The following is a 24,870-nucleotide window of genomic DNA, read 5'->3' as shown; positions in this document are numbered from 1 at the left end:
GTATAACTTTACATAAATGCAATTATACACATGCTTATTTTCTATGTATAGTTTTTCTCCTCTTTTATGCTTGGTTCTAACCTCCCCTCTTTCTTCACTCTTGATCTTATTCTTCCCTTTATGTAAACAAATGTATGTTAACGTTCAAATATGTGCCTTTCTATAATTTATTCACATTCCTCTAACTCTTTAGATTATCATGCTATATGCACGTTCATGTGCAGAGTTGTTGGGTCATTGTTTGCCTTATTAAAAGGAGATTGCACTGCAATACTTTTGTACACAATGCTTTGTCACAAAAGAACACATTGTAGAACATTTTCTAATTCCATTGGGATAGTTCAACTCATTCTTTCTAAAGATTGAGAATTTTTTTAAAACATGGAATTTACTCATCCAAGTCTTAGCTGTTGGGCATTCATTTTGCTTACTGTGTTTATGTTTGGTTTTTTGGTCCAATGTAAGCAACTAAACAACATGACCATCAATATTCTTGTGCATGTTGTTTTACATAGTAGTATTTTTATTTCAGTGAGATATATGTTTAGGATTAAGGGATGAAGGATGTTGTTTTATTTTATTCTTTTTTAATTTTAAAAAAATTAATTAATTTTCTACAGAACTGGGGATCAATCCTAGGGTCTTGCACATACTAGGAAGCACTCTACCTCTGAGCTACAACCCCAGTCCTGTATTATTTTAATAGCTGTTGTCAGATTGTTTTCCAAAAAAGTCTGTAAAATATTTGTTCCTACCAGCAATATATGAGAGTATCTTTCTTATGTCCTTGAACTTGAATGTTGTTCAGTAGTAAAGTTAAGTGTATCATTAACAATGAAAAACATGGGAATTCAGAAAATATGCTTTCATTTTAGCTGCAAGTTCATGTGGACATGAAGCAACCCTAAATTTTCCAGAATTTTTAGAAATGCCCTGACCCTTTTTAAATCTGTCATTTAAAACTTTTGACCTTGTAGGAAATTTCTGACAATATATTTTATTAACCCTACCTTTTAGAGTTGTTCTTTGAAATTGTGTAACAAACCAACCTTAAGATATAATTTCGAAATATAGAAAAAATGCTAATGAGCCAGATCTCTTTTGTTTCTTTGTCATTAAGTCTAACGTAACACTGAGGCAGCTGGCGGAATTAAGAGAAAAATCTCAAGAATGGATGGATAAGTCACCAATTTTCATGAATTCCTTCAACTTGTTGAACCAGGCAATTCCAATGCTCCAGGTATGAGATGTTCTTATCATTTACCTTAGCAGACATTGTAAATCTTTGAGATTTTGATCACTTTGTTATGTGATAGACAAATAGTAATTTAGCATCCATATTCAACAGATTAAAATTACCTTTCCCGCAGAGAAGTCTGAGTCAGAAGGACATATCTGTCTCTTATGTCCATAATCATCTGCCCCTCCATATCACACCTCCTGACTCTAATTCAGCAATAAATCATTCTGCAAATTGGTCTACAAACAGTGAAAATCAGTTTTTCAAAAGTTAAATATCATAAAAATGTCTTCATTAATTTTTCCCTTTAAGGTATGTTTTGCTATCTTAACTGAACTAGCATTCCTGAAACTCTAATAATCTGAAGAACATTTAATTTGGAAAATTCTGTTGTTGAAGCATATAATACATGCACTATCAAATTCCAAATTCATTTTAGCATATCATGCATGAGATGTTCTCATTAGACTAGTTATCTAATACCTTATGTTCAAGGGCATGCAAGGAAGCAAAAGTTATTATTCCTGCAACAATGTCTTAATAAATTGGCCCTTTCAAAATTTAGTACCTGCTCAAACAATCTTTATGCTCAGTCTAGTGTAGGTTAAAGATTTGACATGGCAGCTCGAATACACAGTGGTCATAATCTGAAATTTTTGTTAAAGATTCAGGATTTTCTGAAATATGTGAAATAACACTTACTGCATTTACAAACAGAGCAATTGACAACTGAAGATGAAACATCAGAACTAGGGGCTGGGTGTGTGGCTCAATGGTAGAGTACTCTCCTAGCATGTGTGAGGCCCTGGGTTCTATCCTCAGCACCACATAAAAATAAAATAAAGGTATTGTGTCCACCTACAACTGAAAAAGAAAAAAAAAAAAAAAAAAAAAAACAGAACTAGTCTCTGTGACCAATTAGAGAAAAGAAAATGATCAAGAATGATGATAGCGTAAGAGCTTTAAAAGTCAATGGTTTGCATGTCAAACAGAAGCCCCTGGAAAATTGATGAAGCCCTAGAAATTTTTTGGAAAAAAAAAAAGGTATTCCTTATGATTATGCTTAGGAAATTAAAAATGAAATGAATGATTTGTATTTTACAAATTTTTAGAAAAATTATACACAAATACGCTTTCCTCAGTTTTTGTTTGAACAATTACAACCTGAATTTTATAAGAGATCAAATAAATATCAAAAATAGATACTTAATACATTTAATTAAAACATATAAAATGGTATATACTCATCATCAAACATCTTCCCCACAATTTACTATTCCATTTGGGTTCTAAGATTAAGCATGCTCATCTTCAGTGGCCTTTTAAAATGAGTTTGAGATAACAAATCTACTTATATAGGGCTTTATTGACATAGGATGGTCCTAAGTGGAAGATTGCCCTTTTCCTGATACTTTTTTTCCTGTGAAGAGGAAAAACACCCATTATTTTATGAAGGAAATGTTTGTTAGCTAAAGTGTTGAATTAACAAAGGACACTCTCTGTTTGTAAAGGTTCAAAACTATAGGAATTTGCAGAATCTCTCTGATCATGATCACAAAGGGATCATCAACCAATGGAAATATCTTCATTCTCTCCTAGAACAAAATAAATTGCTATCCATAGTTATGGAGGAAAATCTTAGTTTTGTAAATATGCGAGAATTTGACATTTCAAACTTTTAGCACAAGGCCTGGCTTTGCCATTGTAAACTGTTGGGCAAATGAGTGACGGTGCTTGAACGGTGGGTTATCAATCTCTAAGATGGGTTTGTGAATGGGATAACCACTTGACAAATGTGGATTGTGTTTGTGGAAGCATTTGAAAATAGTATCATATATCGTGGGATTGATTGTCAAGGAGGGATAGGAGAATGGAAACAGGAGTCAATGACTCATCTCTGAATTGCAGCTAACATACTTCTTTGCTTGTTAGTAATGCTTTTATTTGGATTTTCCATGATGCACAAGTTAAATCCTAGTGAATAGATTTTAAAGGACTCTTATCACAGCATGTAACTATACTAGCCATCTGTCTAAATGCTACCAACTACTCTTAGAACCTTAGCAGCTGTGGATTTAGCAAAGTAATTCCATTGCACATGTGTTCTAATAATATATGTTCTACTTAATCACTCATCTTCATGATAATAAAACAAAAGACATTGGTAAGAAGGACAGAATTATAAGTAGTACCAGTCTGTGCTCTAAGAGGACAACCAATGTAAGCCTAGATCAATAAAAACTAGGTCATGTGTTAACACATAAGATAAATAAGCATCTCTTTAGCTGAGTTGAATTTTATCCTTCAACTTTCCCCTTGGTCCTTATTAATTGTGCATTTTCAGAACTGACATACCTTTAGTCCTAGCCTTGTTAACTAAAGACAATATAGAGACAATAATACAGGACTGGGGTTAAGTTCACTGGTAGAGTATATGCTTACCATATACAAGGCCCAGAACACACACACACACACACACACACACAAAAGAAGAAGAAGAAGAAAAAAGAAATAATAGTACTAGCCTTAAGGTATGGTTGAAAAATAAGTGTTAAAGTACTTAACCCATAGTAAAAAAGAGTTAGTAGTACTGCTTCAGTACTCTTTAGTCCTCTAATTTGCTTTAGTCCTCTAATTTGGAAAATAGGAAAAAAAAAAGTCTTTATGTTTTAAAGCAATTATTTTTATCCTTAATACACTTTTTTCATGTTCATAAGTGGTGTACTTATCACAGTACAAAACAATATTAACAATAACATACATTTACTTTTCTGGTGAGATGAGTCATTTATCCCTATTTTACAGAAAGGCAATCTGTAGTTGGGAAGGGTTGGGTGCTTGCCAAAAGCCTCAAAGTAGGGAATAGTAATTAGAATACAAATCAAGTGTATTGTCAGATTCCATGTGGACATCATGATTTTTAAGTTTTTTTTTTTTTTTTTTTTTTTTTTTTAACTGTTGTTTTAGAACAAAATTCTACCATGCACCACAACATTGTCTATAGTTTGGTTAAAAAGAAATATATGTAATAGCTCTGTGGAAAAAGACTGCTATATTGCATATCATTTCCTAATGTTGGTAATTACGGTCATATCTGACCACTTTAGCATGCTAATCGGTTTGTGTTTATGGACAAATCAAAGAACAGTCTTTTCAGTTATTCCTAACCAGTCATCTGCTCTTTCTTTCCCAAGGATTTGTATGTGAGACTTTGCAAGGTGGTCCATTGATAAGCCCACCAGCACTTATACTTTACTGTGGTAGTTTTTAGAGAGACAATGACTGGGCATGTTTTCTTCTTGTATTAAAACTGATTCTCTATTATCATTTGTTAGAATACTTTAAGGAACCCCTTTGTGCAAGTTTTTGTCAAGTTCTCCGTGGGACTTGATGCTGTTGAACTACTAAAACAGATAGATGAACTTGGTGAGTCCAGATGCACAATATTTTCATTCACTGGTCATGTCAGAAATGCAAGGAACGTTGCCCCATGTGCAAACTCTTCTTCCTTTTCCTCTATGTTTAGCATCTAGTTAGTTATGCAGAGAAAAGTAAGACCCTGGATATATCCATTCATCTTCTTCCTAATTATTTACAATTACAAGCAGAAATGATTATTTGAACACTACTTATTCATAGTTATTTTTAATAAGTGTACTGCAATATATTCTAATAAGTACAGTTTTTTCTTCAATCATAGGTTGTTAGAAGCAAGGGGGCATCTTCTTTTGTTTTTCTTTCTCTCTCTCTCTTTTTTACTTGATGATAAGAAAGTGCTTAAGGACATGGGAAGATGAAATGATTTATTTCTGTTTGCATTTATCATTTTATATCTCCTGGTCTTGGTAACACTTGACTAACCCAGAATGTAATTGGAAGAGGTTATAGAGTTAGCAAAAGCAAGACAAAGGCAATATGCAGACTCAAAGGAAATAGACCTAAATCAGTATTCAAGGTTGGGTCTTCCTTGTGTGGTCATTTAAAAGGACCAGGCTACAGAGGATCAAAGGAAACTGTCTGAACTTATGCATTGCCTCTGCCACATCCCTACCTTCAACCTAAAGGATGCAAGACATCTAATTCAGACTGTGTCTGATTCACTGTTGCTATGCAACCACTGTATGAGGAAGGGATTGAGAGCATCAGAATTTGGCAGTAGCAGAGCAAATGCTCCTCCCCCCCCCATACTGCTGGTACATAAGTGCTTAGGTAGTAAACCAACAGGGAGGAATTATGCTACATTTATATGCCATATAACCACCATGCATTTTAGCACAGTCAACTGAGCTTGATTAAAAAAAGATATTGTTGGATTTGTTCTCTGAAAGTATCATTTTGGCAAGGCACCATTTGAGAAAAATATCATGAATAAACTACAAATTTCTTATATAAACTGTATCATTCATAAATTTTAAATTATAAGGTGAAGTTTAGAATTTAAAATAAGATTAAAATAAATACAGCAATGAAATTTGTGTATATATATTTGTACATGTAACTTCGTATGGAAGGGGTTTTATAATTTGAATTTGGGAGTTACTGAGCTCCAAGACCATTTCTTTGATTGGGTCTACCAGCATTTCTAAAGAATCCTTTGGTTTTGTGTTGATTTCCATTGGCTGCTGGAGGCCACTGGTCCACCACAATTTACCCCTCCTCACCCCCAGCATCTACAGGAAGTAATAACATTTTGCTTTAAATTTGAATAAATTTAAGAAGTTGCCCTCTGTGAGAAATTTATCTTCTTTTGGGCAATGGAAAAGACATGTTTGATTGTGTGAGAAGGGATTTACGATATTCACAACTTTCTCAGTGTTCATGATGAAATTTAATTGGCCAAATGATTTGTTAACTTGCAATTTTATATTTACCCTTTGTCTCTGTTGATTTCCTTACAAGAAATCATGAGATTGAAACAAATTAATTCTTCTTTCTTCCAGAGTGATTACCTAAAATAAGGTCTTGATAATTTTGTCTAGATTGATGCAGATATCAATAGAGGTGATTCACATGAGGTTTAAAATCAAATGATATAAGAAAGTTACAAATCTTATGTAGCACAGATCCTCAAACACCTTAAATGCTTTTTCACAGTTTAGGGAATGATGTGATTTATTTTTCCTGTACATTCTACCTAGATTTTCCTATGTTTCAATTTTTTTGAAATTATTCAATTTTATTTCAATATTTTCCTATTGCTGGTACAAAGTAGGCATTTCTATTTATTTTAAACTCTCATTTCTAGTTTATAGTCTTCTTCTTAATATATGTACAAGTTTTAAAATATATCCATCCTTAATCCTTTGTTAATTGAATTATAAAAATATACTTTTAAATTATCTTGTATCTTTCTTTGTGGATTTATTGTATTTGAAACTGGCTAATGTTCTCAATGATTCTTTGCAGAACTATATACATTTTCTTAGGTTTAGAAGAATAGGTATTTTAGGAATGAACTCTACAGCATCAGATTATAATCTAGGAAATGTTTAAGATATTCCAAGAAAATCAGTTTTTTACCTCACTACTACTAAATAAAGATTATAATTTAAAAAAAAAATCTCTTTTGCCTTGTTTCTTTAGATGTTCTCAGGCTGAAATTAGAGAACAACATTGACATCATTGATCAGCTTAACACACTGTCTTCCCTGACAGTAAATATTTCCTCTTGTGTGTTATATGACCGTATTCAGGGATCAAAAACCATAGATGAAATGGAGAGAGAGGCCAAAAGGCTCTACAAAAGCAATGAACTCTTTGGAAGTAAGTGCTGTTCTATTAGGGTCTGAGCTTTCCTTTGTACTAAAATTGGCCAAATTCTTCCCTTACCTTTTTCATCTAGAACTCAGAAAAATAGTCAGGAGGTCATCACCCTCTCTGCTGTTCTTACGATTGAAAACCCTGCATGCAACACCCAGTCGTATAGTCTATAAGGCCTTTGCCATGTCTGCTTTCACTGGTGTAGTTAACATTAAGAATGAAAGGATTACATGAAGTAATTACATGAAGTCGAGGATGGGATCATAGATCTAGTCATCTCAAGGTCATTCATTTAAAAGCAAATTTTTAGAAATTTTACTAAGTAGTTTAGAGGGACATATGTAGTCTCCCCACTTAGTTTGTGATGATATTCTTAAATTCCCAATTTTGAATCTCTGAAATGGACACTCCCTATGCATCGTCTCTTCTATAAATCAGGGGCCTGAGCCTACTGTCACATTCTAACTCAATTGACTCTTTGGCTGCCCCAGATGTGTACTCTGAACAATGAATAATGTCACCCATAAAATAACCTTTCTGCTGTTGTTGCTGTTTTATTTTTAGGTGTTATTTTTAAGCTTCCTTCTAACAGAAGCCAGCATAGAGGCTATGATTCTGAAAATGTCTCTCTTCCTCCTGTCGTAAAATATACCATCCGCATGAGCCTCAAGACCGCCCAGACCACCAGGAGCATAAGAACCAAGATTTGGGCCCCAGGGCCACACAATTCTCCATCACACAACCAGATCTATGGCAGGGCCTTCATTTATTTACAGGATAGTATTGAAAGAGCAATCATTGAATTGCAAACAGGAAGGAACTCACAGGAAATAGCTGTCCAGGTCCAAGCGATTCCTTATCCCTGCTTCATGAAGGACAAGTAAGTCTGCATGCTCAAGGCCCTTTTTAATGACTAACCACTGTTTTGAGAACTCACTTTTGTTTATTCCTTCAGACACATCAGGGGATATTCACCAAGGCTTGCTTGTCTGTTTAGTATCAAAATGGTGGGTGCATGGGTGTTTCTTTAAGGAATAAAAGTAATTGCATTCGGTTTGGGGCTATGACCAAAAGCCACAAGTGTACATATAAAGTTTGGCTTAGTTACAAAATGCTTCCACACATATTGTTTCATTTGTTCAATCAAACAACCTACAATTTCCTAAGTGGGAGCAGGTATTATTGCCCATAATTTCCAGATGAAACTAAAGTCCAGGAAGATTAAGTAACTTGACTAAGATACATAGCTAACACTGCATTAGTCCTTCTGATTACAGGACCAGATTTTCTCCTTAATACTAGGCCAAATCTAAAATACACAATCACTTGGAAGGAACATTACAGGAGAATTGTTATTAATGAATGGGTGTCTTTGCCTAATGCTAGAGCCAGATAATTGCATCAAGCCTGGACCTGGTCCAAGATGAAATTTATCTCACTAATGTTCTATAAATGCCTATCTCATGCCAGTTTACCAGGAAAAAAAAATGGATATGGCCCCAGCTTCCCCTGCTCCCCCACTGGATCACACCCATTTCTCTTATGATGATAAATTTCTGCATTCTAAATTGATAACGAATGATAGTGATGTCATGATCCATTAATATTTGCATTTTCTTGGGGGACTTGAGGTAATTCTTTTGTTTGATGAAATACAAAAGGGAATGGCCTTGGATCTTTCTCCAAATGAGAGCTTCCATGGAACCCAAGAGACAAAACAGATCAATGTAGAGTTCCATTGAAAACTACTGCCTTTGCCTCAGCTATGGAAGGGCTGTATTTCTCAGAACCGTGGCTTTCCAGACCAGCAGTAGCACCTGGGAAGTTGTTTCCAAAGCAAACTCCTGGTCTATCACATCTATAACAAATTGGAAGCTTATGGGTGGGACCCAGAAATCTGTGTTTCAATAAGCTTTTCTGGTGTTTCTGATGCACGATAGACTTTGAGAACCACTGAGTTCGAACCTACAGCTGTTGTGGGCTGGTCACTCAGGACACTTGGGGTTTTATGAGGTCTCCCAGTGACCCTCCAGTTTAGTGTGTTACCAAAAAAAACCCTTTTCTACAATATTTATGTAACATCTCCTTAGATTCCTTTGAAAAATCCAAGTTCTTTCTCTGCATTTTAAATAAAGTGCTTTGGATTTCATTATATTTCATTTTGGGATATTTAGTTTAATAATAACTATGAGTTTCCTAAGAGTAGATAAATACAGTAATTTTGGAAGATACAGCTTTTAGTTAGATAAACCAATCATCATCTAATTTTAAATCTGCCTTTTAGATAAGAATTTAGTTTAGACAGAAGAGTTTTAAGCTTTGCAATTATATCTGTAATAATTATTTCTCGGACAGGGCACTCAAACACAATTTAAACAATATGGCAACTTTATCTAACAATCCAGAGGTGTGTTTTCACTCCATCAGCATTACAGCAGGAAAATCGTGCGCCCACTGTTAAGCTAGTGCTGTGTTTCATAAATAATGGAGTCATATTATTATTCTCAATTTCCAAACGGGAAATAATTTCAATGTAGGAGGGAGTGTATTCTTTACATATTACAATCTGTAAGGCTGACATTCATTTTGGTCACTAGATTGCTTTTGTTTTGTTTTACAGCTTCCTAACCAGTGTCTCTTATTCTCTTCCAATTGTGCTCATGGTTGCCTGGGTTGTATTTATAGCTGCTTTTGTAAAAAAGCTTGTTTATGAGAAAGACCTCCGGCTTCATGAGGTATGTTGGGAATGTTTTCTTATTATGTCTTTCTATCCTATTCATAGAACAGTTAATTATTATGATTTTCATCATGCCTATCCAAACTCAGAAAACCTAACCCATACCTTATGAGCAAAATGGATAGACAAACATTGTACAAATCACAAAGGCAGCCTTATTTTGTTTTCTCAAAAATCAATGTAAAAGTCATTTAGTAAATACTTCTGAGAAACAATCTGAATAATTTTGAATAAGATGAGTATAATTATGATCCTAAGAGTATCTTTCTGCCCCCAAATTACCTGTAGGATGTAGAATCTAACAAGGGAAGTTTAAATAACAACAACAACAATAACTATTAAGGCAGAAAATTGTTGGCATGGTAACTAAACAACTTCAAATGTAGATGTTATAGATATGAATACAGACATGTGGCTTATTTTGGTTCTCAAAGAAAGTTTCTCCCCAGTATACCTTGTCTCCTTCAATCACCTTCTCCATTTCCCAATGACTTCTAATTTATGGAAATGAAGAATTTCACCTTATGCAGCTGATGGGGTTAATAATACATAGTGGTAGAAGATAGGACCTGATGTGTGAACCATGGTCTCTACTTGGGCATGTTCCTTATAAAATTTAATCCAAATCCAAAATGTCTTACTTCTTTTTAGAATTTGTGACAAAGAATTATGTACTTTTTAGATTGCATCTAAATAGAAATTGTTTTTTCTGCCCATCCTGGAATGAGTCCATTCTTAATCGTGGAAAGAAAGTCGAAATGTTTCAAAATGGGGGAAAACTAATTATTTCAATACCTGGCTGAAAATCTGAAATAACAAGGTCAGAGTCACCTGCTGGTCCACTGGACTCTTCGGACATACCTTACCTTTACTCCTGGGAAATTGATAGTTCCTCCTGATAAAGCACAAGTCAGTGCTTTGAGTTTTGGTCCACTCAGCATCCGGCTTGCAGGGTTGCCCCAGTGTTCAGACCTACAATTCTTATATTTTATATTTGAATTATGGTTGATCTTCATGGATGCATTTTTATACTTCAGTTACAATTTGGTAAACATCTCATTGACTGGTCTGAACCCTGCTGTAATCAGGATTGTAGACAATGGTTTCCTAATTCCATTTTGGAAACTTAAGCCCATACCCTGGACCATGATTTTCATTGCAAGTCTCTATTTTGTACCTCTCTCTTAGTTTCCTGGTGCTTAGAAGGAAATCTTCACAGATTAAAGGATAACTTTTTGAAGTGAAAAAATTGCGATAGAAACTAAGTTCTTTTTTTCTTCAAAATAAATATCTACCTTAAAAATATTACTGGTGGTAGAGAGAGCAAACACATGTGTATGTGTGTGTCAATGTATACAAGTGTCTATAATATACGTGTGTATATTCCACACACATTGTATTATCTTGTGTTAAAATGCATCTATGTCTTTGTCTATGTGTGTCACCAAAAACTATCAGAGCAGAATGGAGTCCTTTCACAACTGAAGACATGAAAGACATATTTTTAACAGAGAACCAGTTTGTTTGGTAGCTCTGTGTCTTCATATGATCGACATTAACTTTGAAATTTTAACCAACTGGGGCCAAACCCTTAAACACTCTTAAGTCTTATAATCTAGACTTCACTCAGTACTATACTTTCAGAAAGTAACTGAGAACAGAGGAGTTACTCAGTTACCCACATTGGTCACATTTTGTCAATTCTAAATGCTATTTTTTTTCACATTTTTGAGGCCTTTGAAATTAGGACATTTTTTTTGAGGGCGTGTGTGGTACCAGGGATTGAACTCAGGGGCACTCAACCACTGAGCCATGCCCCCTGCCCTATTTTGTATTTTATTTGAGACAAGATCTAACTGAGTTACTTAACACCTCACTTTTATGGTCTTATTTTGATAGCATAGACCTTTCAGGAATTTTGAGGATGACAGTGGATAATCTGTTAGGTTACCAGAAACTTGGAATTACTTTTTAATACCATCATTTTATATTCAGTTAAGGTATAAAGTCACCGATTTTCTACTTCCTTTTCATTCAGATTAAACCAAAAAGGAAAAGAAAATCAATATTCTATCTCTTTCTTTCTGTAATTATTCTAAAATCTGGGCAAGAAAACCAAGTTAATTGCTAGCTCAATGAAGCCATTAATCTTTGACCTTGTTGTGTAGTATGATTCTAGTGAATCTTTGACCTTTAAAATTAGCCCAAATATTAAGCACCAGTAAGTTTATTTTTTAAATTAATCATATAGTTTAAAAACAACTATTTTTAAAATGACTTTCAATTGAGTTTCGTTCTTCATTCCTGGCATTTAACAAATAAAATCTCGAAGCTATAAAATGGTGATTTTATAACACATGGAGAAGAGTCTATTTTCTTATTATTTTCATGTTTATGGATTAGCTCCACCTATTTGATCCAATAACACATTGATAGAGCTTTCAGTGCTTATATTCAACTGGAGACAGAATTCTGAAGTTCTCTCAATTCATACGAGGAATTTAAGATACCTGTGGGCTGTTACCAAGAATTATGCAAAATTTTTAATCCTCTGGAGATTCACATTAAATAATTATTTTATGCTTTTCTGACATACATTATCCACCCCACTGGTAGGAATTCAGAATATTCCAAGTAATAATCACAACATCCTTTGTATCTTATCAATCAATAAATAAAATATCTATTTGAAGAGAATTTTAAATATTGAAGTTGAAGATGTCATTATTCCTTATGAATCAGACATGATATACTTGTTGAATGACAACACTGCTGTTGAGTAAATATATGAACATTCTTGACTTCTTTTTCTGTATTAGTGTCAACCTCTGTATATAAGCTTCTCATGAATGTATTAACACCTACACCCAAAATCTTACCGCATCTCTTTCTTATTCTTTTCTGCTGTAAACTGGGACCAGCTTTGACCACTGTGCAGAGAGGCTTTCCTTGAGCAACTGGTTATCAGATATTGATGAATTGCTCTGGCAGGTTTGGGAAGCTTGGGACAAACGATTCTTTGATTGCGAAGCTGACATCTGTCACTTTGAGGAGGAACTAATGGCATCCGAGAAAGCACAGCCAGCAGTCCTCAGTGGGCCATCTTCTGTCAGCAAGCTTGGTCTTGTTTGTTATCACAGAGTTGGCAGTGAATCTGGATAATTTATGGATGGCTTATATGCTCTCATCGCTCTTTCTCTTTATGAATAACAGCTGTTCTCACTTCATACGATCCTAAAGTTTAACTCTGAAGTTTCATGCTAGAGCATTAAATAGTAAATACTTTTGGAAACATCTAATTCAGCCTGTTTCAATCAAAAGTAAAATCATCAGTCTCAACTTTTATCAGTTCTTAGAAATAGGAATAACATCCTCAGTCTCAAAAATTTCCGAATGACAATAATAAATATCTTTAGTCCTGGTCTTCAAGCTTGCCAGATTATCTTTTAACAAGTTTCCGAGTGGAAAATATTCTAGATACATAAATGTTTTCTACTGCAGCTTTCAGTTGTGAGGGAAGAAAATCATGTTTATACACATGGCATCAGCTTTATTTCATGGCTTTGATATGTCCTAGATATTTGATATTCACCTTATGAAATACACTGACATTGCCTACTACTGACATACATTGTACTTGATGTGGAGAGAGATATTTTTAGTATAGGACACATAAAATTTAGGTATTGTTATATGGGTTCCATATCTCCCCCATCATATTTAAGTAGCCCAACCCTCAGTAAAAATCTCAAAAGATAAATAGCAGAAATGACAAGTAAAAAGAGCTAGCATATCATAATGATATGAGAATTGATTAATGTCTCTGAAGAATAGTTATCAAACATGACACAGTAATTTTCTCAGGGACAGGGAAAGAATTTCTGGAATAAGATCCAAGAGGCCTCTTTTCCACACTCAAGTGTAATTTTGTTTTCAATAATAGCAAACCTAGTTGGGGGAAACTTTGCATAGTGAATCTTTGCTCTATGTAAAGTTCTCACTTTGACCTACACTTCCATTCCTATGGAGACATAGGTTGAGTTTTATCTATAAAGGGGAACAAGGCCGAGGAGGAGAAAAGCAGTAGGGACAGAAGGTGAAGAAGAGGGCAAAGTTAAAAGGAAAAGTCACAGGCTTTTTCTCAGTAGTGATTAACTTAAAGCCCACAGCTTAGAGTGTTGGCAGTCAGGTAGTGGTCTCCATGGTAACAACAAGAGCAGCAGAGTTATCAAAATGTGATAAGTTGCAAAAAGCAGATGGTAAAAATCACTGTTTTCGCTCAAAGAGCAAAAGATCCAGTGCATTTCTTATTTTATTATTTTCCTAGACAAGTCAGGTTTAAGGAAGGGGCATTGAAAATTCTTGATTTTGCAACAACAATAACAAAAAAGTTATAAAGGTGTTAGTAGAACATTTCTTTTGCTCCTTTTAAAAATGGAATATTAGATCCATAAGCTTAACATTAATCAGGAATTGTTGAAACTTGAAAACAGGAGATCCAGGTTCCTCCAGAGTACCAAATGTCCTCAAATCTAAGACAAACAAGGTGCAGGGGACTTTAGATCATTCAGAATCTCTTGAGTTAGTGCACAAACACATCTTGCTGCTTTGTCTTCCTACCTTGGTGGAACATTTGGCCCTGAGGATATCGTGAGTTATTGAAGGATGTCAATTGAGAGAAAAACATAGGACATCTCAGATGCCTGAATTTATTGTGGGCGTGTGAATGTCTGTTTGGAAAACAGGATGGCAAACCTGACCTCCACTGCTTGTGAATGCTACAGATGGGGAAGGTCTCCCTTCCAAGCTCCCATGTTTGTGTGTGTGTGTGTGTGTGTGTGTGTGTGTGTGCACGCGCGTGCGAGTGCGTGTGTTTCTGGTACCAGGGAATGAACTCAGGGGCACTGGACCACTGAGTCACATTCCCAGCCCTATTTTGTATTTTATTTAGAGACAGGGTCTTCACTGAGTTGCTTAGCGTCTTGTTTTTGCTGAGTCTGGCTTTGAACTCATGATCCTCCTGTCTCAGTTTCCTAAGCTGCTAGAATTACAGGCATGCACCATCGTTCCCAGCCCAAGCTCCCATGTTTTAAATTTCTTTTCTATTTTTCATATTTGTCATTGGTGCATTTAATTGTACATAATGGTGGAATTTGTTATATATTCATACATGTGCAAAATATAACTATAATTTTGGACATCTTTCCCAACAGTCCCTTTTTCTCTTCCCTTCCCCCTTTTAACCCCCTCTTCCATCCCTTTCCACTACTCCACTGATCTTCCTTCTATTTTCATAAGATACTCCCCATTTCTTTTCCTTTATCATTGCTAGCTTCTACGTAGAGAGAAAATATACAAACCTTGACTTTCTCTGTTCGGCTTATTTCACTTAACATAATGTTCTCAAGTTCCATCCATTTTCCTACAAATGACATAATTCATTCTTTTTTATGATTGAAAAAAAAAAACTCTACTATGTGTATACCACACATTTTCTTTATTTATTCTTTCAGTGATGGATACCTAGACTGGTTCATAGTTTGACTTTTGGAAAGCTGCTGTAAACATCCCATGTTCTAAATTCTTGGGAATTGGGTCAATTTTATTTCTTTCAGGAAGATGAATAATTATTGTGTTGTCCATTAGTATTTAGTAAAAAAATGTAGATTTTTATATTATCTTTCTCTATATTGAACTTGAAGTTAAACCAGCATGGTTTTCACCAGCTTGAAATATTCATGCCTGCACAAATGTCAAAATCATGTTGTAAAATTCTGTAGGAGACACCATAAATTTGATGATCTATTCTAAATTAGTTTCATCTGGTGATATTAGCTAGATATCAGTTATCAAGTGGAATTGCAATTGTTTTGTGTGCCTGTGGTGTTGGGAGATTGAACTCAAGATCTTGTACATGCTAGGCAAGTGCTCTACCACTGAGTTACATCCCAGGCCCTAGAACTGTAATTTTTAAAAATGCCACCACCATCTAAAATATTCATCATGTTGGACACTCTGGAAAAATATAGTCTAGGAGCAGGTATAATAGTCATATTTCACATAGCAAGCATGAAAAATACTTGATTTATGTAAATCATGAAGATGTCTAGTTCCATGTATTTGGAGACTTGGACATTTTGTCATGATACAAAAACAATTGTTACTTAGGAGCCATTCATCTTTGAGAGCAGCTAACACTTTCTCCTTCTTACAGTACATGAAGATGATGGGGGTGAACTCCTGCAGTCATTTTTTTGCCTGGCTTATAGAGAGTGTTGGATTCTTACTGGTTACCATCACCATTCTCATCATTATACTCAAGTTTGGCAACATTCTTCCTAAAACAAATGGGTTCATTTTGTTCCTGTATTTTTCGGACTACAGCTTCTCCGTTATTGCCATGAGCTATCTTATCAGTGTCTTCTTCAACAACACCAACATTGCAGCTCTGATTGGAAGCCTCATCTACGTCATTGCTTTCTTTCCATTTATTGTTCTGATTACAGTTGAGGATGAGTTGAGCTATGTAGTGAAAGTATTTGTGGTAAGTCAACTGTCTGAATGGCCAGTGTGTGAGATGAGTAGATTCCCCCCTTTTTTATTCTCAAGCTTAAGGTTCACTTATCCAAACTGAGAAACTCATTGATAGCAAAGTAAACTTAAGAGTCATGACTGTTTTCCTATGTGGTTGTATACCATACAAGCATAAGACTATGAAAAAGAAATCTTTTCCCTCACGCCTTCCTGAGCCATAATAAGTGCTGCCATTAAGAAATAGTTCCTGGGAAAAGAACCATTAAAATGGAATAGGTCATGTTTTAGAATCATCAAAAAATATTTTGGAGCTATGGCATTGGAACTATTCTCATATGGATAATTGTCATGGGTTTTCATGCAAAATATAACTTATCGGTATAAAGACAGACAAATTGACAACGTATATCAACTTTGAAATCTTTTTTCTGCCTTTTCATTCAAAAGCACCAAATTAATTTGAGAATAAAGATTATGCAGTTTGAAATTTATGAAGAAGAAGCAAATTCCCTCATATTAAAACACTGCTGTTTATGGACCTAGTGATGAATTACTTTAATCCAGTATTGAATATTTTGGGTTTAAACAAAATTGAAATTTGTAATTTGTGGCAGTTAACAGTATTCAACCAATTGATGGTTTAATATACTTCCATTCATAATATTTCTTTTACCTGAAATAAATTAATAAAGTGAAAACATCTTCTGGCCCCTAATATTTTCATTTGATTTTGGTCTGAATACTGTGTTACTCTGTAATGACCTATGTTTTAAATTGCTGAGAAATATTTAATAAGTTTGAATATATTTTTTGGATTTTTAACAAATATTTTCCAAGTCTTAATTTTCTTGCTTGTGTATTCTGCTACTGTCTCCTTCCCCCACTCCCACCTAGAGCCGTAGGATGCCTGGTAAGGGACCTGTGTGTTTTAAGAACACTTAGAGAGTGAGCATCAATGTTACCTACACAAAAGGCCCATGTTTTAAGTCTTTTAAGGTTCATCTGGGTGAAATGTATGAACTGTCACTGCTGTTCATTTTCTTCCCAGAGCCTGCTGTCCCCAACAGCGTTCAGCTATGCAAGTCAATATATTGCACGCTATGAAGAGCAAGGTGTTGGTAGGTTTGCTTTCTTTAAAACTAGATTTTATCTTTCACAGCTGTGACATGTGTCACAGGAGAATAAACATCTGTGTTCACTTTGTAGGTCTTCAGTGGGAAAATATGTATAGTTCCCCTGTCCAGGATGATACCACCTCATTTGGCTGGCTGTGCTGTCTAATCCTTGCTGACTCTTTCATTTATTTCCTCATTGCTTGGTATGTCAGGAATGTTTTCCCAGGTACGAACATCCCTCCTCCAGATGTATGCCTTTTATGGTTGTTATCCTTGTAAGTCAGCTAATGTATATGTTCTAGTAGTTGTTTCACCATATGTAATCTCTAAAACAGAATCCTCAAATCCCAACAAAACTAACCAGAAATTTTTGGAGGTAATGCACTGTCGAATACTCTCTCTGATATGCTTTTTAAAATGGAGTAAATTAAGAAACATGGAATAGTGGCAAATCAACCCAATTTTTCCAAATAAAAGTGTGAGAGGGTACTCAGCCTAAAGAAGAATGAAATTATGGCATTTGCCAGTAAATGGATGGAGCTAGAGAATATCATACTAAGCAAAATAAGCCAATCCCAAAAAACCAAAGGCCGAATGTTTTCTCTGATATGCGGATGCTAATTCACAATAGGAGGGGGGACTAGGGAAAAATAGAGGTATTTTGGATTAGGTAGAAGGGAGTGAAGGGAGGGGAGGGGCTTTCGGGGTAGGAAAGATAATAGAATGAACCGGACATAATTACCCTATGATTACACAACCTATGTGATTCTACATTATGTACAACCAGAAGAATGAGAAGTTATACTTCATTTATGTATGATATATATCGAAAAGCATTCTACTGTCATGTATAACTACTTAGAACAAATTTTAAAAATTTAAAAAACAAAAAATATGAATGAGATAGTAAAAGGCAAAAGCCAAGTCTCTAATTCTAAGGACAACTGATCAGACTCTAGTGGAAGATTAGCTGGGCTTCCTTTCTGGGTTTCCAGAGGTCATCCTTTCTAACATGCTTAAGTGTTTTTCCATTAACTTTTATTTATATTTGTACATTTCAATGCTGCAAATGAATGAAACAGTATGATTTCATTTGCATAAAACTTCTATAAGTGATGAGTTTGTATAGATAGAAAGCAGATTAGCAATTGCCTGGGACTTGGGGAAGGAGCCGAGAACTTTTTAGAGTTACAGAAATGTAATAATACTGGATTGTGGTGATGCTTACATGACTTCATAGATGGCATAAAAACCACCTAAGTGTACACTTTCATTGCATAAATTTTATGGTATATAATTGTACCTCAGCGAAGCTGTTTAATAAAAAAAATGAAGAGAGATTATATTCTTGACTTTGGAAACTGAGACTACCCTTTAGTTTTTATATAGTATCCAAAAAAGGAAACTGGGCTGGGGTATATTTCAGTGACAGAGTGCTTACATAGGATATGTGAGGCCCTGGGTTCAATCCCCAGCACTGAAAAATAAAATAAAAATAAAACTTAACCAATGGAAGTTACTTTCTGAAAAACACATAGTATTCTATTGCTTAGCTCCTGATGCTTGTCTTAAAAATCAATTAATAATCATTTTTCTTAATACATGCTCGTTACAGGGACATACGGTATGGCAGCTCCTTGGTATTTTCCAATCCTTCCTTCCTACTGGAAGGAGCGATTTGGCTGTGCAGAGGTGAAGCATGAGAAAAGCAATGGTCTTATGTTCACCAACATCATGATGCAGAACACCAACCCATCTGCCAGTAAAACAAGTAGGTCAACAACATGCATTATTATTATAGATAAATGATATAAAAATTACATGACCGATAGTTTTAATCATGTTTTTCTAAATGGCAATATTATCCTCCTTTTAGTCATGGATGAACAGGTCTACACATATGGGTTTGGGCTCTTATGGGGATTGAACTGTGGCTTTTTCTGGCCTCATTAGCTCTGTTGGTTAGCATATGGTACTAATTAGGCCAAGATTGTAGATCCCTTTGTGGTCCAGTTAGACTCACACAGAGGGATATTTTCTTCCTTGGCCACAGTATACACCCCTAATTCCAGCCATCTGCCACCGGTCATAAGGAGTAACCAAGTAACAAATAAGGGTAATTTAGTATAACCCATCACTTTTGCTAGAAAATAGTTCAAAGCTCATATTTTACTGACATTGGGTGAGTGGTGTCATCTTATAAAGTAAGGATGAACCATATAACTATTGGTGTTGCCTGTAGAAATAGAGAGTAATTCATGCACTAGATTCTGTAAACCACGGATCCAAGCTAGCCTTGTCTCCGTATAAAACACAATTTGTAGATATTTATTCTGCAAACTGATACCATCCTGCCTAATCAGAGGACAAAGCCTCAGACTTATCTTTTGAATATTCAAGATTCTTTAAGTAAAAAGAACTTATGATTTGTGAAAGTGCATTTTGGAATTGCTTTTTACCAACAAAAGTGCCTGATTTAAACCTTAGAGAATGTGGTTTCCCGCCTCATTCATTCTGTAACCAAGTAAGAAGGAGACTGAAGACTGTAGTAAATCATTTGTTTCTGGATTTATTTATTTTTTTTTTTTTTTGCTTGGAAGATTGTATTTATATAGTCTTCTAGAAAAGTCTAGCTCTCGGTATATTTTCTTATTTGTGAACCTCCAATCCTTCCTCTGATTTCTCTTCAGGTCCTGAATACATGTTACCCTCCAACATTGAGCCAGAACCTAAAGATCTCCCAGTAGGAGTTGCCCTGCACGGAGTCACAAAGATCTATGGCTCCAAAGTTGCTGTTGATAACCTCAATCTGAACTTTTATGAAGGGCACATTACTTCATTGCTGGGGCCCAATGGAGCTGGAAAAACCACTACCATGTATGTTATTCCCAACAGTTACTATCACAGGAGCATATTATAAAACATATAGCTCTTTTTGTAAACTAATGTCTTTTACTAAAAAATTAAGTTATTACATTTCCCAGATGGAATAAGATGGTTCAACTTATATACTAGAATCTAAATCAGAAGTCCTAAACTGTGAACTCAAAGCCCAGATCAGGTGAAACAGATGATGTGTGCTTGTTCCACCTAGAGTTGGCCTACTTAATACAGCTTAAGATTTTTATTTGGGTGCTAATATTTAAACATGAGGAGTTTCCAAACAGAGGCAAATATTCTTGGCATGTCATAGGTAATGGGAAGTTCTGCAACATTAAGTCCACATTCTTAGGCAGAGACAATTTTTTTGGAGCTCATTGAGGGCTGTTCTCTTAAGGGGAACATTTGCTTTCTGGTTGTTCCTGGGTCTCTGCTAATCTGCACTGCCACATCCATCCAGCCTGTTTCATTGATTTGGATTTCTAGTATGGTCCTTGTGTAAGACTGAGTTTGCACATCCTGGTGTGAACACACACAGCCCCTGCTGCTCCGTCACAGGAAATCCTTACCTTGATTCATAAGGAAACAAAAGAGTCACCAGCTATCAGATAAAAATCAAAAAGGCCAGAGGCAGTATGTGGACTGTCTTTTCTCACTCATCTCTTAAGCAGTATTTTCCTATGGGGAGTGATTCAAATGTGTGAAAATGACATTTAAATTTTGTGTGTGTGTTTGTTTTGCCTCCACTGCTCTTAGCTGCTTAGTCAGTGCTATCGATGATAGCACTTGCCTTTGTTTAGGAAAATATATCAGTTGTTGCACATCGTATTTTCAAGCCTTGTGAGTAAGCTCAGTGACTGCCAAAAAACTGAAAATATTTTTGTAAATAAAAGGGATAGAGGAAGGTCATGAAAAGAGTGAACATAGAGCCTCTCTTATTTGTGTGACCTGTTTAAAGCTAGAGTTGACTTTCTGATGAGAATCCAATGCTTAAAAGGCAAGATTCCTAATAGGAAATAAGAAGCCAGTGAGGAAAGAGAATAGAGAAGGCACTTAAAGAGGCTGTGATTTAAACTGAGCCTGCCCCATTTTATTGTTCTAAATATAAAATTTTAAATATGAAGAATGAACATGCTATTTGTATCTCAAAGCATTTTTATGGGTAAGTTGCATATTTTCTTGATTCCCTATTTAATCCAAAAGCATTCATTACAAGGCCCTGGTTAGGTGCTGAGACATAATGGTGAGAAAACAGGTCCTTTTCCTGACCCTATGGGGCTTGCATATAATGGAGAGAAGAGATGGGTATTAAGTGATTGCCAGATGGGGAAAATCTAGGTGGGAATCTTCTTGTCACAATGTAAAGAATGGTACGGCAGATAACCAACGTATGTGGGGAGAAGAGTTGGGAGCTCACAACCATGGGCTAGGCATGTGGTGATGGTAGCTGGTCCCGTGGTGACAGCCGTAAGAATAGAGAAATGGGAGTGAGATAGAAGACCAAGATAAGAGGACGGTGCCAAAGTGATGGATTTCCAGTTGGCACAACCTGTACGTGAACGCAAGATCAGTGAAGATGTGGACTTGAGGGCACAGATCTTGAGTTTGAGGACCCTCCAGGGCATTTCATGGAGGAGTAGCACTAATTGGTCCTTACCTCATTTATCATTCCTTCATTTCCAGCTCCATGTTGACTGGACTGTTTGGTGCCTCAGCAGGCACCATCTTTGTGTATGGAAAAGATATTAAAACAGACCTTGACTCTGTTCGGAAGAACATGGGGGTCTGCATGCAGCACGATGTCCTGTTCAGTTACCTCACTACTAAAGAACACCTTCTCTTATATGGCTCCATCAAAGTTCCTCACTGGACTAAAAAGCAACTCCACGAGGAAGTAAAAAGGTGAGTCATGGCAGGGACAAGAGCATAGCTTGTTTGGTCAAGTTCTAGTGACAATACCAATAGGGGATGTTTACCACAAAATAATTGGGTTTTAGTTTTTCTACTTCTCCGGTTTATATACATTTAATGTCATTAACTTCACCAGCTGGTTATCCTGAAATTGTTTGACTCTTTCCCTTTAACTTCCATATTGTCCCTAATCCTCTGTTTTTTATCTCCATGGCTGCCACACTGGTCCAAGTCCCTAAACTGAGCTCCTGGCTTTTACTCTTCCCTCATACATACAATCTGTTCTTTCAAGAGCAGACTGGGTGATCTGTTTCAACTGCAAATCAGACCACGTCGCTCCTGCGTGACCCTGAAGTGACTTCCTGGCACACTCGGCGTAACACTCCGTAATGTCATTATTAAGGCTACGGGACACTGCGCGTCCTGCCCCCAGGCTTCCTTCTGATTGCATTTCCTTCACTGTCCTCCCCTTCCCTCTGCTCTGAAACACCGACCTGTTTGATTACTTACTCTTCCATCAAACCACAGCACCTCTCTCCAGACCGCCTTTGACTTCCTCCTGGTCAAATGTCCACTTTTCTGTTCTCCGCTCAAACCTTACCTTCTCTGAGGTGACTGCCCTATGTAAAGTAGAGGCCTAACAGCATGTCCCAGGCACACTTCATCTCATATACCCTGCTTCAGTTTTTAGTGCACTTATCACCAGATGGCACATTATAAACTTGTTTATCGACTGCATTCCCCCATATGCCTCTTGATACACACATGTATACTAGCACACAATCTCTTTATGTGTAGAAACTTTACCTACTCACTTCTTTTCTCCTTAAAACATGATCCGTCACAAAAGAGGCAGATACTCTGAGTATTTGTCAAATGAATGAACTGTATATTGCCTTTTTTCAATCTTTGTATGTCCCACTGATGATAAATAATAAGAAGCTATTATGAATTCTCAATAGCTTATTGCACCTTACTGAACACATGATAACTGCTTAGTGAATACTAATATTTCAGTAGCCAATCAGTAAAAAAAGTAACCACTGTACTTTTGAAGGACTTTAAAGGACACTGGACTGTATAGCCATCGTCATAAGAGAGTTGGAACGTTGTCAGGAGGAATGAAGAGGAAGCTGTCGATATCCATAGCTCTCATCGGTGGATCCAGAGTAGTAATTTTGGACGAACCATCCACAGGGGTTGATCCCTGTTCTCGTCGAAGTATATGGGATGTGATATCCAAGAACAAAACTGGTATGAGCACTTTCTTGTGACTTTTCCACTCAACAATCATAACTCTGCCCTCTGGGATTCACAGAAGCAAGTCGAAGCCTTTTCTGTTTATAATATCTTTTAAATGTCTGAGATGGGCTCTCTCTTTGCCCAAGATTCCCCTCCTCGCAACTAAACTTCTAGGTCAATTAGTTAATATCTATCTAGTGCCCACTGTGAGCTGAGCACTTAACTGGCCTTTTTGAGAGCCTGTAAATCCAACAGACATTCCAAAGTCTGCCTTGAGAGCTCAGAATCTAATTAGAGATACCAAACATACACAAATGAAAATAAACTGAAAACAGACTAAGTAAGTGCTAACAGGATGTGAAGCAAAGGAGTAATCAGAGTGGAGTGGATTAATCAGAGAGGAATATTCAAAAAGTCTTTAAAATTATTGCTTTTTCATATTGAAAAAATGAAATGAAGTGGGGAGAGAGAGAGAGAGAGAGAGAGAGAGAGAGAGAGGGAGAATGCCAAATGAAGCCACAGGAACAAAACAGATTAGAGAGTTGCCAATGCCCCCACGGCCAGTGATGGACTTTTACCCAGACAGCATCATAAATGCTTATTTGGGGCCAACCTGTATGAAAAACACCCCCCAAATATGTAAGCACACCTCTTCTGAATTTCCTTTTGATTATTTTAGAAGTTCCTTCTAGTCGGTTTTTTCAATTAGCTTTCGGTTAGCTCCTCACATGTCACAGGACTTCCTCCTGCTAACTGTGAATCTTGGGAAGCATATCTTCATTTTTCATTCTCTCTTGTTCTCAACGGTGCTATTTTCAAGCCAGAACAATCATCCTGTCGACGCACCACTTGGACGAGGCTGAAGTGCTGAGTGACCGCATCGCTTTCCTGGAGCAGGGTGGGCTCCGGTGCTGTGGGTCGCCGTTTTACCTCAAGGAGGCTTTTGGGGATGGATATCATCTCACACTCACCAAGAAGAAGGTTGGTATGAGAGATGTGATGGAGGAATTGTATGAGTCAGAGGCAGACTCTCACTGACTGTATTCATTGCTAACATCCATTAAGACGTTAGCTCCAACCTGAGCAAGCATTAGCATCCTGGAGGTCTTGAGTAAAACCCCAGGTTTCTAACCCTACCCCAAGACTGTCTGATTCATTAGATCTGAGATGGGACTGCAGAATTTACTAAGTTTCTAAGTAGGTCCCAGGCGATGCTGCTGGTGGTGGTCAGCGACATGGCACACGGAGAACAAAAGTCTAGGTAAACTAAGGGAAACCCTGTCTCAAAATAGAAAATAAGTGGGTAGAGTGCTTGCCTTGTGAGCACAAGGTCCTGGGTTCAATCAATCCCCAGTCCTGCAAAAAAAAAAAAAAAAAAAGAAGAAGAAGAAGAAAAAGAAAAGAAAGAAAAAGGGTTGGGATGTAGCTCAGAGGTTAAGCACCCCTGGATT

At 36.3% G+C, this 24,870-nt stretch overlaps 1 protein-coding gene across 1 annotated transcript in view; it reads left to right on the top strand.

Moving 5' to 3' along the window:
* The window catches only part of ABCA12 (ATP binding cassette subfamily A member 12), a 170,972-nt gene that overhangs the window by 102,072 nt on the left and 44,030 nt on the right, over window positions 1-24,870 (top strand). The window contains exons 19-31 of the mRNA XM_079132508.1: window positions 1,121-1,240; window positions 4,576-4,666; window positions 6,824-7,003; window positions 7,565-7,880; window positions 9,621-9,735; window positions 15,952-16,281; window positions 17,320-17,389; window positions 17,478-17,612; window positions 19,002-19,157; window positions 20,077-20,263; window positions 21,950-22,168; window positions 23,235-23,431; window positions 24,240-24,400. Coding sequence (XP_078988634.1) covers window positions 1,121-1,240; window positions 4,576-4,666; window positions 6,824-7,003; window positions 7,565-7,880; window positions 9,621-9,735; window positions 15,952-16,281; window positions 17,320-17,389; window positions 17,478-17,612; window positions 19,002-19,157; window positions 20,077-20,263; window positions 21,950-22,168; window positions 23,235-23,431; window positions 24,240-24,400 — 2,277 coding nt within the window. The remainder of the gene's footprint in view (window positions 1-1,120; window positions 1,241-4,575; window positions 4,667-6,823; window positions 7,004-7,564; window positions 7,881-9,620; window positions 9,736-15,951; window positions 16,282-17,319; window positions 17,390-17,477; window positions 17,613-19,001; window positions 19,158-20,076; window positions 20,264-21,949; window positions 22,169-23,234; window positions 23,432-24,239; window positions 24,401-24,870) is intronic.

Source organism: Sciurus vulgaris (assembly GCF_902686455.1).
Source record: "Sciurus vulgaris genome assembly, chromosome: 3".
NCBI lineage: Eukaryota > Metazoa > Chordata > Mammalia > Rodentia > Sciuridae > Sciurus > Sciurus vulgaris.
This window is presented reverse-complemented; position numbering and strand designations above follow the sequence as displayed.